This window comes from Apteryx rowi, unplaced genomic scaffold, assembly GCF_003343035.1.
Source record: "Apteryx rowi isolate R43461 unplaced genomic scaffold, aptRow1 scaffold_716, whole genome shotgun sequence".
NCBI classification, from domain to species: Eukaryota; Metazoa; Chordata; class Aves; order Apterygiformes; family Apterygidae; genus Apteryx; species Apteryx rowi.
In genome coordinates, this window is record NW_020451001.1 from 116,433 (window position 1) to 132,358 (window position 15,926).

At 38.9% G+C, this 15,926-nt stretch overlaps 1 protein-coding gene across 1 annotated transcript in view; it reads left to right on the forward strand.

The window, feature by feature from the left end:
- MTFR2 (mitochondrial fission regulator 2) overlaps positions 1-12,467 on the forward strand; it is a 16,093-nt gene extending 3,626 nt beyond the window's left edge. The window contains exons 2-9 of the mRNA XM_026087429.1: positions 165-242; positions 945-1,076; positions 1,449-1,553; positions 1,785-1,909; positions 5,901-6,118; positions 7,268-7,568; positions 9,838-10,024; positions 11,581-12,467. Coding sequence (XP_025943214.1) covers positions 180-242; positions 945-1,076; positions 1,449-1,553; positions 1,785-1,909; positions 5,901-6,118; positions 7,268-7,568; positions 9,838-10,024; positions 11,581-11,679 — 1,230 coding nt within the window. The 5' untranslated portion in view covers positions 165-179 and the 3' untranslated portion in view covers positions 11,680-12,467. The remainder of the gene's footprint in view (positions 1-164; positions 243-944; positions 1,077-1,448; positions 1,554-1,784; positions 1,910-5,900; positions 6,119-7,267; positions 7,569-9,837; positions 10,025-11,580) is intronic.
- Positions 12,468-15,926: the final 3,459 nt, after the last annotated feature.

Here is a 15,926-nt window from a genome sequence, read left to right on the forward strand (position 1 = left end):
CTGGCTCCTGGCGCGGTGGGAGCGGGGCTCGCGGCGGTTGGGGCCCCGTGACGTCGCCCAGCGGTCTGGCCAACGGTGGCGGCTGGCGCGGGGCCCCTCCTGGCGGCTCGGGCAGGTGCCGGGGGCCGTGATGGTGCTGGTGACCTCTCCCTTCTGTCCTGCAGCGCGCGAGGCCGGCCATGGCGCTGCTGCTGGATCTCCTCAGGCGGGTGCTGGAGTACCTTGGCTGGCCGGCCCACCAGGTGAGCCTCCCCCTGGCCGCTGGTGCTTGCTGCGCCCAGCCCCACGCGAGACCGCGGCTCGCCGGCGGGGCGCCTGGCGCGTTCCCCGCGGCGCCTGGGCACCTGCGGGCGCGGGGCGCTGTGTTTGCAGCCGTCGCTGTTAAGGGAAGGAAGGGTCACTCCGGAGCCGCCGCTAAGCTTGCGGGAGGCCGGGTTTTGCTCCTTACAGATAACTTTTCCCATGCAGGGAGGCTTCACTGTATTGGTGTAACTTTGCCACATGCGTTGCCTGTAGGTGGGATTTCGTGGTGTCTCTGTTCTACTACAGTGACTGTAGTAATTCCTTTTTCTCAGAACAGAGAAAAATTCAATGGATTTAACTGTTAATGTTTTACCATTATAAATGGGGGGGGGGAACCACCTAATGATTTTCAAGGAAAAATTAACCCCCTGTTTTTGGAGACCTGACTGTAAAAGGTATTGTGTGTGAAATTGAAAAAGGTGCTGTAGTACTAGTCAGGCTCTAACATTATGTTGTACTTTTATAGATAAGCTCTTTACTGATGACTGTCAATAGCAAGGCACTGCTGCAACTTGCAGTCCTGAGAAAGTTCTTGTTCTACTTTTGTGGAACTGCTAAACTAGGTCTAGGAGTGATAGTTTGACTAAACTGTCATGGTTATTTTCTGGTTTCATTTTAGGTGTATCTTGTTTTGTTGACAGGCCATATTTTTGGAATCTCATAGATTCAGTAACAGTATCAGTCACACAATCAGAACATGCCTTCCTTCAGCAACCTCATCAAGAAGACATTTCCAGCAGCTGTATGCCATCATAAGGAAGTATCAGGTCAAGGTACATTAAATTTCTTTTATTTCTTTATTAATTTTTCCCCAGATTGCTATAGATGCTTGCGTATGGGTCACTCAGACTTGCACTTTTTCATCAGTATCTCAAATATTACTAGCTGCTAAACTGTGGGCCTATATGGTACTCTAGAATATACTGAGTGCAAGCTGTATCTTGGTTGTCTTTCAGAAACTGAGGCTGCTAAAATCAGTGTCGGCCTTCTTGGATTATCAGCTTGAGAATAGTATTGAAAAGATGTGTTAACTTAACTGCATCATATTTAATTACATATGATATTAGGTTCTTTCATGATTTTGATAGCCAAAATCAAAGCCTTCAGTTTTTACAATTTGGATTAAAAGATGTTCTAATTTTTAGGTCGTATCTGTTTGCCAAAGAAAGGAATATGGATCAACTCGAAGTGTTGTTCGTAGACTTGGCACAATTCTTTCTTTAGAGCCTTGCCCAAGACCTTATTTTCAAGTAAGTAATTTATTGTTATACTTACCCTTCAACTATTTAGAGTCTTTACTTCCTTAATTTAGTGATAGCCATCCTGCTCTTTTTAGCTTGTGTAGCTAGTGTGTTATATCTCTTCTGGTCATGATTTTTAACCTGCTTACAGCACTTCATAAAATTTTTTGTTGCTCAGGCAAATTTTTGTGTGTACTGAATCCAGCTTCTCTTCTTGTATTTTGTTTGTTTGTTTTTTAGCTTGTTCAAGACCCAAGTCCATTGGATTATGATGAACAAAGTGCGGCTCCAACTCCTGTAGTTCCATCACTTGGTGATGTCCTGTGGGTGCCAAGTGACGAGGGACAAGCATTTACTAGATTTAGGCAAGTAAAAGCAGAATAAGTGCATTCAAAGGACAAATTCTTGTCTCCTGTCTTTTGGTTTTCTGTTGCCCTTTCTGAGTTCCAGCAAAACAAACTCTGAAAGTTTTCTCTGGTTTTCGGGAATCCCTGCTTATCTGGAAGTTCTTACTATGTCGAATGTTCTTATTGGAAAGATTTCTGAACTTGAGTCTCCTCTTTCCTCTTCACAATAGCATGTCAGATGTGTTACTGATGTTTTAACTTGTGTTTTCACTTACAAAATATTTTGAGAGAGGGAGTTTAAGGGAAACTTTTTTTTTAGAGCATACCATAAGATTCTTCCTGTCTATATCATTTTAGTTTACAAATGTTGTGATAAATGTTACAAAGGGGAAAACAGAAGGAAAAATACTTAAATGTCTCCTTTTGACTTGGATTCCTACAATGCTGAATGTGGAAACCTTAATGTTTGCCTGATGGAAAGAAAAATACGATTTCTTCATTTTTAACATTTACCTTGAACATAGTCTTTTTGTCTATGTATTTTGTTTTAGCTTTTACAGAATGCTAAAGGAAAATATTTTTAATATGATAAAATATGGCAAGTACTGTGAAATGACAAATTACCCAGAAATTTGTAGACACATGTAGTATACAAGTGTTTTTGTTTTGTTTTGTTTTTCCCCTCTCACTAGAGAAGAAAGAAATAGAAAGTGGGTTTACTATTCCGCTAAAGGATCTGTTCAAAATCTGATGGTGAGTCAGAGAGCCAGAAAAAAGATTAAAATTTGGACACTTATATTGTTTCATACTACATCTATACTGAACAATGTTAATTTTAGTTTTTATTGGCATGTGTTTGCCTTTGATCTTTGTGCTACTTGCTGGTAATGAAGCTAGAAGCAACAGATCAATTTTGAGTGACGCTTTTTATTGGGACTGGGAAGGTCAAGGCCCATTTGGAGTATAATCTGGCAAGAGATGTCAAGGACAGCAAGAAGGGCTGTCTTAAATACATCAGTAACAAAAGGAAGACTATGAGAAATGTGGGTCTGCTGCTGAATGGGGCAGGGGCCTTGATGACAAAGGGTACAGAGAAAGCAGAGATACTAAATGCCTTCTTTGCTTCAGTCTTTACTGCTAAGACTGGAATCCCAGACCGTGGAGGCAAGAGAGAAAGTCTGGAGGAAGGAAGACTTTCCCTTGGTCGAGGAGGAGTGGGTTAGAGATCGTTTAAGCAAACCTGACACCCACAAATCCATGGGTTCTGATGGGATGCACCCACGAGTGCTGAGGGAGCTGGCGGACATTATTGCTAAGCCACTCTCCATCATCTTTGAAAGGTCATGGAGAACAGGAGAGGTGCCTGAAGACTGGAAGGAAGCCAGTGTCACCCCAGTCTTCAAAAAGGGCAAGAAGGAGGACCCAGGGAACTACAGGCCAGTCAGCCTCACCTCCATCCCTGGAAAGGTGATGGAGCAGCTCATCCTGGAAGCCATCTCCAAGCATGTGGAGGAAAAGAAGGTGATTGGGAGCAGTCAGCATGGCTTCACCAAGGGGAAATCATGCCTGACCAATCTGATAGCCTTCTATGATGGAATGACTGGCTGGGTAGATGAGGGGAGAGCAGTGGATGTTGTCTACCTAGACTTCAGCAAGGCTTTCGACACTGTCTCCCATAGCATCCTCATAGACAAGCTCAGGAAGTGTGGGCTAGATGAGTGGACAGTGAGGTGGATTGAGAACTGGCTGAGTGGCAGAGCTCAGAGAGTTGTGATCAGTGGCACAGAGTCTAGTTGGAGGCCTGTAGCTAGCGGTGTCCCCCAGGGGTCAGTACTGGGTCCAGTCTTGTTCAACTTCTTCATCAATGACCTGGATGAAGGGACAGAGTGCACCCTCAGCAAGTTTGCTGATGATACAAAACTGGGAGGAGTGGTGGATACACCAGAGGGCTGTGCTGCCATTCAGAGAGACCTGGACAGGCTGGAGAGGTGGGCGGAGAGGAACCTCATGAAGTTCAACAAAGGGAAGTGCAGGGTCCTGCACCTAGGGAGGAATAACCCCAGGCACCAGGACAGGTTGGGGGTTGACCTGCTGGAAAGCAGCTCTGCCGAGAAGGACCTGGGAGTGCTGGTGGACACCAAGTTAAGCATGAGGCAGCAATGTGCCCTTGTGGCCAAGAAGGCCAGTGGTATCCTGGGGTGCATCAGGAAGAGTGTTGCCAGCAGGTCGAGGGAGGTGATCCTCCCCCTCTACTCAGCCCTGGGGAGGCCCCATCTGGAGTACTGTGTCCAGTTCTGGGCTCCCCAGTACAAGAGGGATGTGGCACTACTGGAGCAAGTGCAGCGAAGGGCCACAAAGATGATTAGGGGACTGGAGCATCTCTCTTATGAGGAAAGGCTGAGAGAGCTGGGCCTGTTTAGCCTGGAGAAGAGAAGGCTGAGAGGAGATCTTATCAACGTGTACAAGTATCTGAAGGGAGGGTGTCGAGAGGATGGGGCCAGACTCTTTTCAGTGGTGCCCAGCAACAGGACGCGAGGCAGCAGGCACAAACTGAAACACAGGAGGTTCCATCTGAACATGAGGAAAAACTTCTTCACTGTGAGGGTGACAGAGCACTGGAACAGGTTGCCCAGAGAGGTTGTGGAGTCTCCTTCTCTGGAGATATTCAAAACCCGCCTGGACGCGATCCTGTGCAACGTGCTCTAGGTGACCCTGCTTGAGCAGGGGGGTTGGACTAGATGATCTCCAGAGGTCCCTTCCAACCTCAAACATTCTGTGTTTCTGTGATTAGAGAAGGTTAGATGTTATCTTTCTTCTTATGATGCCTGAGATTTACTGTTGAATTACTGAAGTTTTTTGCAGCAGTGCAAAATACTGAAAAAGTAGAACATTTTTAAAACGAACTGTTGTAACCTGTTTTGTCTTGCCTGTGCAGTTCTTTAGCCACTTCAATCTACAGATCCACGGAAGTTCATTTTTCTGTTGTTTCCATTCTTTCCTTCTCCTTCTCTCCTGGCTCTGTGGAATGTTTTTCAAGGGCAATACTGTAATCTGTATCTTTTCCTTCTGAGCCAGTGTGAAAAGCAAGGGGTTTTGGTAAGTCAGAAAACAATGCTGCAGGTATGGCTTGGAGTAAAGTGATGATGAATATAATGGAAAAAGGCCTGGTTTTGTTTACTTTAAAACTTGATCAACTTGAAATAAAGAAAGAAAGAAAATTCCATTTCTTTGGTTGTTTCATAATCTCATGCTGATAGTTTCTTGAGTTTATGCCCATTTTATATTTCAAGGGTATTTCTACAGCCACACACTTGAAGCAATTTTTAGAATTATAACCTGAGATCTGTAGCACAGTTTTCTAATGCAGTCTGTGTTTATACATGCTTATTAGAAGATAAGGTTCTTATTCTGTAACTGTGTATTAAAATTCATGATTGAAAGCATATTTTATGACTATTCTCCAATATATTTTCTGAAAGGTTATAACTTCTTAGCTGYTTACAATGTTCATCTTGCAGAGGTTGATGAGTGACTCAAATATGTGAAGCCTAATTAAGTACAAATTTAGGAAGAGTCAAATAATAAAGATTTCTTATCATTTCAGGAGGGGAGGAGGAAGACACACTTTTATGGTGTCAGTTTAATAGTTTTTGAGTAGTAACAACTCAATCCTACATTATGACCTTATGAAATGGATATATAATCTGTCCCTGAGAAAATTATCTGACTGTTTTTGATGATGGATATTCAAGGATCTGTATCCTACTTGTGCTGAGAGAGAGTCTTAAAACACATTTTCAAGTGTATGAGTAGTTGAAGTGTAAAGTTTACTTTTTTTTTTTTAATAGTGTGCAAGTTTCATATCTTGCTGAATGAATGATGATGATAACTTGCTTGAACCAACACTGAATAATTATTGCCAGAGTCCAAGCATTTAATATCTTTGGTAGACTTCAGTAGTTTCTGTTGCTGGCTGAAGCTTTTAAATTGTGTATTTGTTCCTTTCTAGGACTGAATTATGGAGAAAAGAAAAAAGTACAGTTCACCATGACCTACATCCATCTATAGTTTCCATACCAAGTGTTCCAAAAAACAGTACACAAAAAGACAATCTTGTTGACCAAGAAGCACTCCAGAAGATTTCTGCACTTGAAGATGAGTTAACTTTTCTTCGTGGCCAAATTGCTGCGATTGTTGCTGCACAGACGTTGGGAAACATTCCATCACGTAAGCCCTCTGGTTTGAAGCAAACCAGTATTCCTTTTTTGCTTTAGAGTTCTTGTTCACAGCTTGCAGTGTCTCTGATATTGATAGAGAACACCTATAATTTCTTTAACCGAAGTGGAACCAACAAGATTTATAGACTGTAGTATTTTGTTTCTCTTTTTAATATTTGTGCTCTTCCTTTCTCACTTCTTTTTATGGCCTGTTTGTGCATTTCAAATGAAGTTGATGCTAAGTGATCTTTATACTCATTTCCTTATTTGTGGAGGAACTTAATGATGACACTATCCGTAGGCTACCAATTACTATTTTAAAAGTTATGGACTTTTATGGAAATTATCCCTTTTGTCTTTTGTACTGTTTTTGACAAGTTACCAAAATGGGCAAAAAATATTCTAAGGAAGTCAGATTTGGTCTTTAGCAAAAACAAATGTTGCAAATAGATGTGCCTAGCAGCCGCTAGAGTATCAAAGACTGGAGTTCATATAGAAAGCCAACCATCTGTTAAGTCTATTTGTCAAATGTCTTGTGATTTCTCTTTAATGTTTTTAAGTCCTGATTTACTTGCAAACTAACTGGCCTGTGGTTGTTGAAACATTTGAACTGGTGCGAGGTAGTTACATTTCTGTGGCATTGTGCCATGTGAACTTACCAGCTCAGGGACCTCTGTGCTTCGGTTAGCTGTTCTGCTGGTTCTTCTTTTGTCTGTTCTCCATTGCATTCTGTATACAGTTTGGTAGTCTATTTTACATGATTTGTAGTTATTTTTGCTTTTGCTTCATCTGGATTATTCTAACCCCCAGACCACTGAGAATGACCTGTTGCGGGCAGCTTTGCCATTGCATGTTCCTGATTTGTCCAGTGCACAGACTGAAGATACAAATGGAGAAAATCCTCTGATCTCACAAGCCACCTCAGATCTGTTATTTCATGTGTGCTTTGGCTTTGAAATCAAAATTGTTCATGGTTTTAAATACAATCATTTTCTTCTGTGCTATAGTATGTGAGGTGGATAAGAAAGTGCTTGAAGAGGACTGTTTTTTCTTGACTTAAAATTGAGTGGTCCTAGACTTTGCTTAATGTTGTTTATTACTAAGGTACTAGTGACTATTAAAAATCAAATCTCTGTTTTTCTTTTATAATTACATCCAGAAACCTTTAAAACATTTAGCACCCCAGATGGATCTTACCCAGTGCCAGCAATGACTTCTACGCCCTTGTCCCTCTCTCGCAATCACTTTGTAATTCCCTCGCCTCCTCCACTTCCCTCTGGTGCACCATCTGGTGTTGATGCTAGTAATTCAGCAATTGAACTTATAAAACAACGTCGTGCTGCAAGAAAGAGTGGTTCAACTACAACTGATAGTGCTGATCACCAGAGGACAAAGAGTGTTCCTAGTATGATGGATGTTTTGAAAGACCTAAACAAGGTTCGGCTGAGAGCTATTGAGAGGTAAGTTTAATCATGTATTTGTAGGAAGCTAAGATTATGTTAGCATCACCACATTTAAGTAGCAGCAGAAGATACCAGTGTAGAACATCATTTAATAAGCAGCTGCTGCTGGTAAACTTAGGTTGACAACTTTTAAGTTCACAGCTTGAAATGTAAGATACTTGTGGCATGGTTTAAGCTGCATTTAGAAATGCTGAATCTTGCATCATTTAAAACTAGTCCTGCATTGGTATATGAATCTCGGGGAGGGGGGTCTTTTTTTCTTTCTTTTTTTTTTTTTTTTTTTTTTTTGAGACTGGGGCTATCTGAAGATCACTTACAGAGTTGTAGACACAGTCACAGGAACTAGTCTGAGTAAATAAACTTTTTGGATTCACTGCAAAAGGATACACAGGAAACATTAGAGAAACATTGTAAACAGTTAATATATCCAAAATATTCTGGTCCTAGCTTTGAAGTGTTAAAGAAAATACATGTTGTATCTTTTAGATTATAACTATTTCTAATGGTCTGCAGTTTTGATTTTAAGCACAGTTGACATGTTACAAAAATGCTTTACTAATGAATGTATGTGTTGGTTTGCTATGGTAGATGTGATAGAGGTTGTCAAATGTCTTTTCTGAACTTCTGGAGTTGACAAAGAATATATGTATTAACAAGAACAACTGAATCTTTAAGAGCTCCTATTATTTATTAATGTGGAAAGAATTTTCGCCTAGCAAAACTTAGACTTTTATTTAAATATTTTCTAACTATGAGCTTTATCCTGGAGAATAATTGTTTAGCACTAAGTGTGGGCAGATTATTTGTATGCATCTCTAAAGCACGTCTGTATGCTTTTGATGACATATTTTCCCAGTAAATTAAGTAAATATAAAGTGCACTAATGTAAACCTGTGTGTAAGCTTCACCTGCATATTATGTTGTTAGTCTCTCTAACACAAAATCTGAGCTGTGGTACTCTTGAAAACAAAAGTTACTTCCTATGTGTTCATTTTAGACTTATTTAGTCTTTCAGATGTATTTGGCTTTCTAATAGGTAGATTAGCATTGTGGTACCAAACTGTGAGATATTTGGCTCCAGGGATAGGTTTCACATTTAGGCTTCTGAATGCCATATACGGTGAACGAAGAAAGCGAAATGTTTAGGAATGAGAGTTTTAACAACCATCATGTTGAGCAAGGACATACTTAGTGGGAAATGACAGATGTGCATCTGAAGTGCTTCCTGGATCTGGGCATCTACCTGCATTACCTAGGTAGAGCTTAAATGAAAAATGAATTTACATCTGTAATCGTTCCTCCTATACTTGAGCCTAAGTCATTTCCCTGGACAAACATGACCTTTTATAGCTTTGCTGGAAGGAATAATGGTGATAGAAATTATTATAATCTTTCAGACAGCAGTCTAGTTTGACAGTAGTTTAACGTGCACTGTAAGGGGAAGACCTCTGTTCTCATAAGTCTGGAGCCTGAAGATCCTCCTTTCCACCACCTGAGCACTATCTTGTACATGAGGCAAGTGCCCTGTCAGTTTGGATTTTGTATGAAGGGTGGGCTCAATCCTTTCAGCTTTCACATTAAATGAAATCTGCTGTAGCTTGCAGACTTTGTGATGAGCTCACTGCTGTCAGTATGTATTAGGTACAATCCCCTGGCCTGTAGATAACACTTTAATAGCACAAATGTGAGCATTTCTAGATTTTTATTTTTTATTTTTTTTCAAATATCTAAATGGCTAGGAAAGCTTTTTTAATTATTTTCTTGGACTGGTCACTAATTTCCATATTTATGTTAGGGTTTGGGGAGTTAGGTGCTGTTTTGATCTTGCATCCTTCCTGCTGTTTTTAGAAAAACTGTTCTCAAAGTCAAAAAAATCAAAACTGGAATACAAGCTGTCTATATGAATACAAGCTCTCTATATGAAATATATCAGTAGGAACCTCCCACTAGTTTGCTTTAACGTAGCTCATAAGAGACCTGCTATTAAAACAGTACTTTTTGCATTAACAATAATACTTCAGCACTTTGATTTCATACTGTTTTTCTTTACAGAACAGCATCAAGTTGTGGTTTCAGGCTAGGAATTTGGCTGACAAGTTGTTGAGTTTACTTTTATTAATCTGGTTTGGTGAATTATTGTAAAATAACATTAACAGCTTGTATAATCAAATTTTATAGGATGTATACAAAAACTGATCTTTCTGTTTTTTAGATTACTCAGCACAGGATTAAAGGCAGGAGATAATCTTTGTCTTTGTTCTTGTAGGTCACCTGGAGGTACCCCTCTTTCTAGACCCCAGAGAAGACGGAGTCCAGATTGGGATCCAGTTGCTCTACTAACTCATGCACTAAAGCAGAAATTTGCACATAAAAATGATGATGAAGATGATTCACTGGACAAAGAAAATCGATCCTTTGATAGCTCCCCATTTTCTAGTCCAGAGATCCCATTGGTATGTTCTTATATAAGAAGAATGTGTTTTATATTCTTGAAATGACTTGTCACTTGCATCAATAGCTGCAGGGGTTTTGAGCGAGTGTAGAACTTGTCCAAAATGTTTTTTAAACCATCAGCTTAGATGGTTGCATGCTTCCCCCCCCCCCCCCAAGTATAATCAAGGAGGAGAATTTCAAAAGACATTATTATAAGTGGATTTAGACTGGTAAATAAACTTCCAGATTTGCTGAGAGGGTAAAACTAAAGGACTGAGTTTAAAGATTCAGCTCATGATTGATTAAACTTTGGAAATGTGCTTGACGGTAACTACAGGTATCCAGACATAGAAACTGTGTGTCCAGTTAGTAATGCTGATTTTATTTTTACAGATAAAGATGTCAGGAATGTACAGAGAGGTCTGACTAACAAGTGCTATATGTTTGGAAAAGAAAATGAAAGCACTGAGTTGTAGTATTTTTCTTTGAAGTGACTTTTTTTTTTTTCCTGCACACTTTATATCTTTATCCAGAATTAAAGCGTGATTCTGAACATTCTTGCTGTTGAAAAACAGTCTTTGCTGTGGACAAGCAAAATGCCATATGCAGAGCCCTATCGCGCTAAGGTGATTCTGAGTGCTGGCTTCTGTAGAGCAGTCTCTGCAAGCTACTTTAAATTAAACAGTCCAGCAGTGCAGTTGGTTGTTTTCTAGAGAGTTCTGTAAACATCAGAGCTGATTAGGTCAGAAAGGTAGAAATAAATGACACTAACTTAAACTGTCTCTTTCTGCTTAGCAATTTTATGTTTATATCTTCAGAGTGAAATAAGAATCTTGAATTTTAGCACTGCAGCATTTCTTAGCCTAAATGAGAAAAATAATATTGCAAAACATTATAGGAATTCAGACGTTCTTTGAAGGCTGCTGCTGTACTCATGGCTAGTTTCTTGATTGAAAAATTAAGTACAATTATGGTCTATTATGTTTGTATCTCCTGCTGTAAAGATTTTTTTTGAAAAATATTTCAAGTGCCATAAGAATTTCACATGCAAGAAGTAGCGTACATTTTACACAGATTATACTGAGGCAACAGGTCTGGTGCAGTCCAAGTAAGTACCTCAGACTTTCTTTAAAGGAAAAATGGGAAGCTTATTAAAACAATCAGTCTTGCATTTTGGATACTGCTGACCATTGCATTGCATAACTAAAATACCTGATTCTAAATACAAAAACAAAGCTAGATCCTGGAATACCTTCTGTTAATCTGAATTATAAAGTCCTGGAAGAAAGATTGCTTAGGACCAGCCTGTTTAACAATAGATAAAGGAGAAAGGTGGGCTTTTCTGGTTCAAGTAGAGCCTTGATTGCAAATTCATGCTTATTTTTAATTGTGTATCATTGGCTGTTTTGAAGAATAAATGTACTTAAAGCAATTGCGTAGGCTTCTCGCTTCATTCTTCCCAGGTTGAGAGGAAAAGTGCAACTACTCCTCCAAACTTTGTCTTTGTTGAAAACATCTCTTCCTTCAGTTGTCTAGGAAGTAATGTAATTTTTTTAATTCCATTCTCATTCCCCAGGTTGGACATTGCAGTCTGAAGCCCAATGCAAAATCTAGCCTCATAAGAACTGACGAAGTTAAACAGATATCAATGTGGAAAGTGAAAGCTCATATTTAATTGGTAGAGACTTCTGAGGAAAGTGTATAGCATGTGTATTTTTAAGTGGCAGGTCCACTTTATGAAACTGCTGTAATCTGTTCTAGAATGTTTCTCCTATGCTGCTGAAGCTAGGATTTGTAGAAGTACCTTTTCTTTTCCTTAGTTTCTCAGCAGCCAAACTTGTGAATGTGATGCTTTTGTGAAAAGCACACAACCAGAAAAAGGGATTTATTACTATGGTGCAGTGTGTTTGAAACCTGGGAAATGCAGAAAGCAGTGTGTATGAAAGAAGTAATACTTGGTGTGGCAGCTGAGGCATGCGTTGTGTCTACACGCCAGTGTAAATAACAAAGAAATGTAAACTTTTGGTTAGTGTATTATGTATAACTGAATGTATATAACTGTAGTTAATATTACTTGTTCACTAGGGCGGTACAGTTTCCTTAGTTTTCTTTGCAGTTTGCTAATGCAACTCTGTATCCCATGTACAGGTGGTATTCTAACTTATTGTGGGTCAGTAGAAAAACTTTTATGTTCATGAAACTTTGTCTTCCTTTAAGTCAATGGCAGTCTGTCTATTAAATACCTGCAATATGGGAGAGTTGTGTTTTGAGGCAAAAAAGAACTTGGAGAAAGATTTGCTAGCACAAACATAGTCTAAATTCCATATGTAAATGAACATTAACTGCACTGTGACCTCTCAGTATGAAGTCTTTTCTGTTCACAGAGATTATGAATTTATAAAATAAATTTTCCTTTATATCATGGATATGTGTGGTAATAGCATTTTGTCTTGCAGACTAACTTTTTTGTGTCTTAAGAGCTGACAGTATTTGACAACTTATTTAATAATTGTATTATCTAAAATTTGTTAGGACTGACTGTTTACAATAGCTGCTTTCACTTAATGTGCAAAATCAGAATCTTCTCAGTTGGACTGTGGACTGTACGTGCCTTGCATATCCGATGTGTCTTCTATTTCCCTACCCATTTACACAGGATAGAATGACAGTGGGATGCCCTCTTACTGCAAAGGCTATAAGATACTTTCTTGTCTCCCTGCAACCAAAGACTGTTTGCACAGTAGTAAAAAATCATCGCTGTGTAAATCCCATACTCTTTCCAAGTTATCTTTGACTAAACTTGGAGCTTAAGTGATTTGTTTTCTTATGCTTCTTCAAATCATGTCTACTAGATAAAGGTTTTTCCTGAATTAATTATTAGCAATTATCAAGCTTTATACCACATTCTCCTGTTCTTCTCCCAGTCCAGAACAGTTTCACCTTCCCTTCCTCTCCACCTCCAAAATGCACATTTGCCACGTTCTGTTCCTTAACTTGAGAATTGCTGCCTCCTTGTGTCACTCACTGTTGCCTATGAAATCCACACATGATATCTTGTCCTCTGCTCAGTGAGTTTAGTCTTTTCTGTCCTATCAAAGCTCCCTGTTGTCTTTGGTCTCCTGGCTGCTGCTAAAAGGTAGTTTGTATAGCTGATTCTCTTCCTCAGAAAGAAGATATAAACTGAGTGAGGGGACCCATGATTTTTCAACTGTGTTCAGGCTATGCATGTTAGCAAAACAGATTCTTTGTTTTGTGTAGTTCCAAATGTAAGTTAGATGAGGCATTGATCCCTGGTGTACCTTGAAAAGACTGTGGGAGACATCTAGTAACAGCTGACAGTTTTCAATGTTAGAAAGTTGTAAAAGTTAGACACAGTGATGTTTATTAATGAGAAGGTCAGCATCTATTGCAGAAGAGATTTTTCTCCCCTTCAGATCTGATAGAAACAAAGCTTTATCGTCTTACTTTCTTTGAGTAAAACATCTCTATCAACAGCTTGCAAGCAGCTTAAGATTCTCTAAGGTTATCCATGCCCACCTAGAATCCATGCCCTGTTTTCCTACAAATAATCTTGTTTACATGAAGATCCCTAACAGAATTATTCAGTGCCAAAACAACTCTTAGAGGTATGGTAGCAATATGGGGGAGAAAGAAGAGACTGAGGAAAATGACTTTGCGTTGGTTTGCTGGAAGAATCTTGTGAACTGTTGCACCTTCTTATTCTTGTCACTGTAGAAGTCTAGAAAATTTATTCTCCTACCATTCCTGATGTTTGTTTTTTTTTTTTTTCTTTTTGGTGGGATTTCTTCCCTCAGGAGTTGTTGGGGAGTTGACACTCCACTAATAACTTTCTGGTGAAGCCAGTAAACTATGAAAGATCTATAGTGTCTCTCCCCCCCTCTTCCCCCGATTGAAATGAGAGTAAATATTTGTTTTTCAATTATTTTGAGTAACTTTGAGTAGGACTGGAGGGAAAATGCAAACAATGCAATTGATTTTTGCCCCCTAGGGATTTTTTCGTAGGAGATCCTAAGACATTTGAGTTTTGTATCAGCAAATTTTCCCATTGCAAAGAGACTATAAATGCAAATACCTAAATTGTCAGAATATCACCATTTGCTGACAGGCTCCCATAAGATACAAGATTTTTCTTGATGTTACTTGTGAGGGACAGTTTATATGTAATCTAAACCTGTTGTCTCTCTGCCTGCTTACGTATAGTTTGGAGGAAAAACCCTGCAGAGAATATGCAACAGTATTCACTGCCCTCAGCCAGTATTCTACTTTTCAGGAAAGAATGATATTGTTCTTTACTCTTACTTAATTAATAAGACTATATGTTGGGCTTTTGCAAAAGCCTAATTGACAAAGAGATCCTGATGAACATGTTAGATCTTTAATTTACTGATCAGAAGCCTTGGGGAAAATCCTGCAAGCAAGAATCTGCCTTGGACTATTAAAGCAACTGATATCATAACGTTAGTAATGCCTTCAGCCAGATTTCCCTTTTTCTTTGTCTGAGATCGGTTTACCAATGGTTCCAGGTATCCTGGAGACATTCATGATCCTGATTCCTGTGCCAGTTTCTCTGAACAGATCCCCAGGTAATCTTCTAAGATGTCTTTCATTAGAGTAATGCTGACCTTAACTATGTCTGTATTGCCTTTAAGGTTTGTCTGAATAATCTATGAATTAGTGTGTATGATTCTTTACAGCATTGATGTTGTGTGTCAAAATGGGCAATATCAGCCCACAGTGATGAGACAGAAACAGCTGAAACTTCTGACATTTGTCTTGCCCTCAGACAATGGCATGATTTGATTTAGTAACTTTCAATTAAAGAGTTGTTTTGAGACATGAGAACTTATTACAATTCTAAGTGAGAAAGTTCAACTTTTCTTCTAAACAGTATTGTCCTCACAGTTTGAAGTTTAATTTTTTTCTGTCTCAGGCTTGTATACTCATGATACTCGATTCTTTTGATATTGGAGAAGGACTTGAAAGTGTACTTCTATGTAATTTGAAGATCTGTCTTATAGTTACGCTGGCATTCCTGAGTAATAACTTGACAAATCTTTTATTGGTTTGGATATTGAGATTGTACAATAATCATGTTTCTTCCACAGATATAAAAACTTTTATATTCTTCTTCACCACAATATATTCATAAGTTATTTTAAAATTACATTTAGAATAAATTACCCAGTATACGAAAGCATCTAGCTTCAGGTGGAATGTCTTGGCAATTTTGGTAAGTTTTTTGAAAAGAAACTGACGTAAGCAACAGTTCCACTAGGAATTTGATACAGCTTTGAAGGCTTACTATGTTCTCTTAAAGTGTTAATGACAAACCTTTAGAATTTGAAAGCTGACAGTGACCAAAACTGTAAAATCAAGCAGTTTTTTACATATATGTATGTATTTTATGTTGCTTTATATTCTTTATTTTTCAGTGCCAATGCCTGCCATCTCATAAAATTCTGCTTATGTGTCGGCCTACAGCCATTCTTTTCCCTTTCATCTTGTTCGGGAGAATTATTGCCAGACATGAAAAATGCTTGTTTAAACTTCTTTAAAGTGAAAGTCTAGGCATGACTTACCAAATTCTTTCAGAGTAGTTGTGAAGTGTAGTCTCATAATTGACCTCGTAGAGACTAAGTGATACAAGATTTACAAGGCAGTTAGTAACTAATAGGACACTAACTCCTACTAAAATACTTGTTTTTTGTGATCTTGTTTGAGTTTTCAAATAACTGAACTGATTTCTATGCTGCCGCTGATTTTTGAAGGGTCATACATTCTTTCTCAATTCTATTTTATAGTTGGCACTTTTGTTTTGCGTTTCAAAACTGCTTTGAAAATTTTTGTCCATCAATAAAATCTACATGAGGTGGATATGAGCTTTTTATCTGTTTATATTTT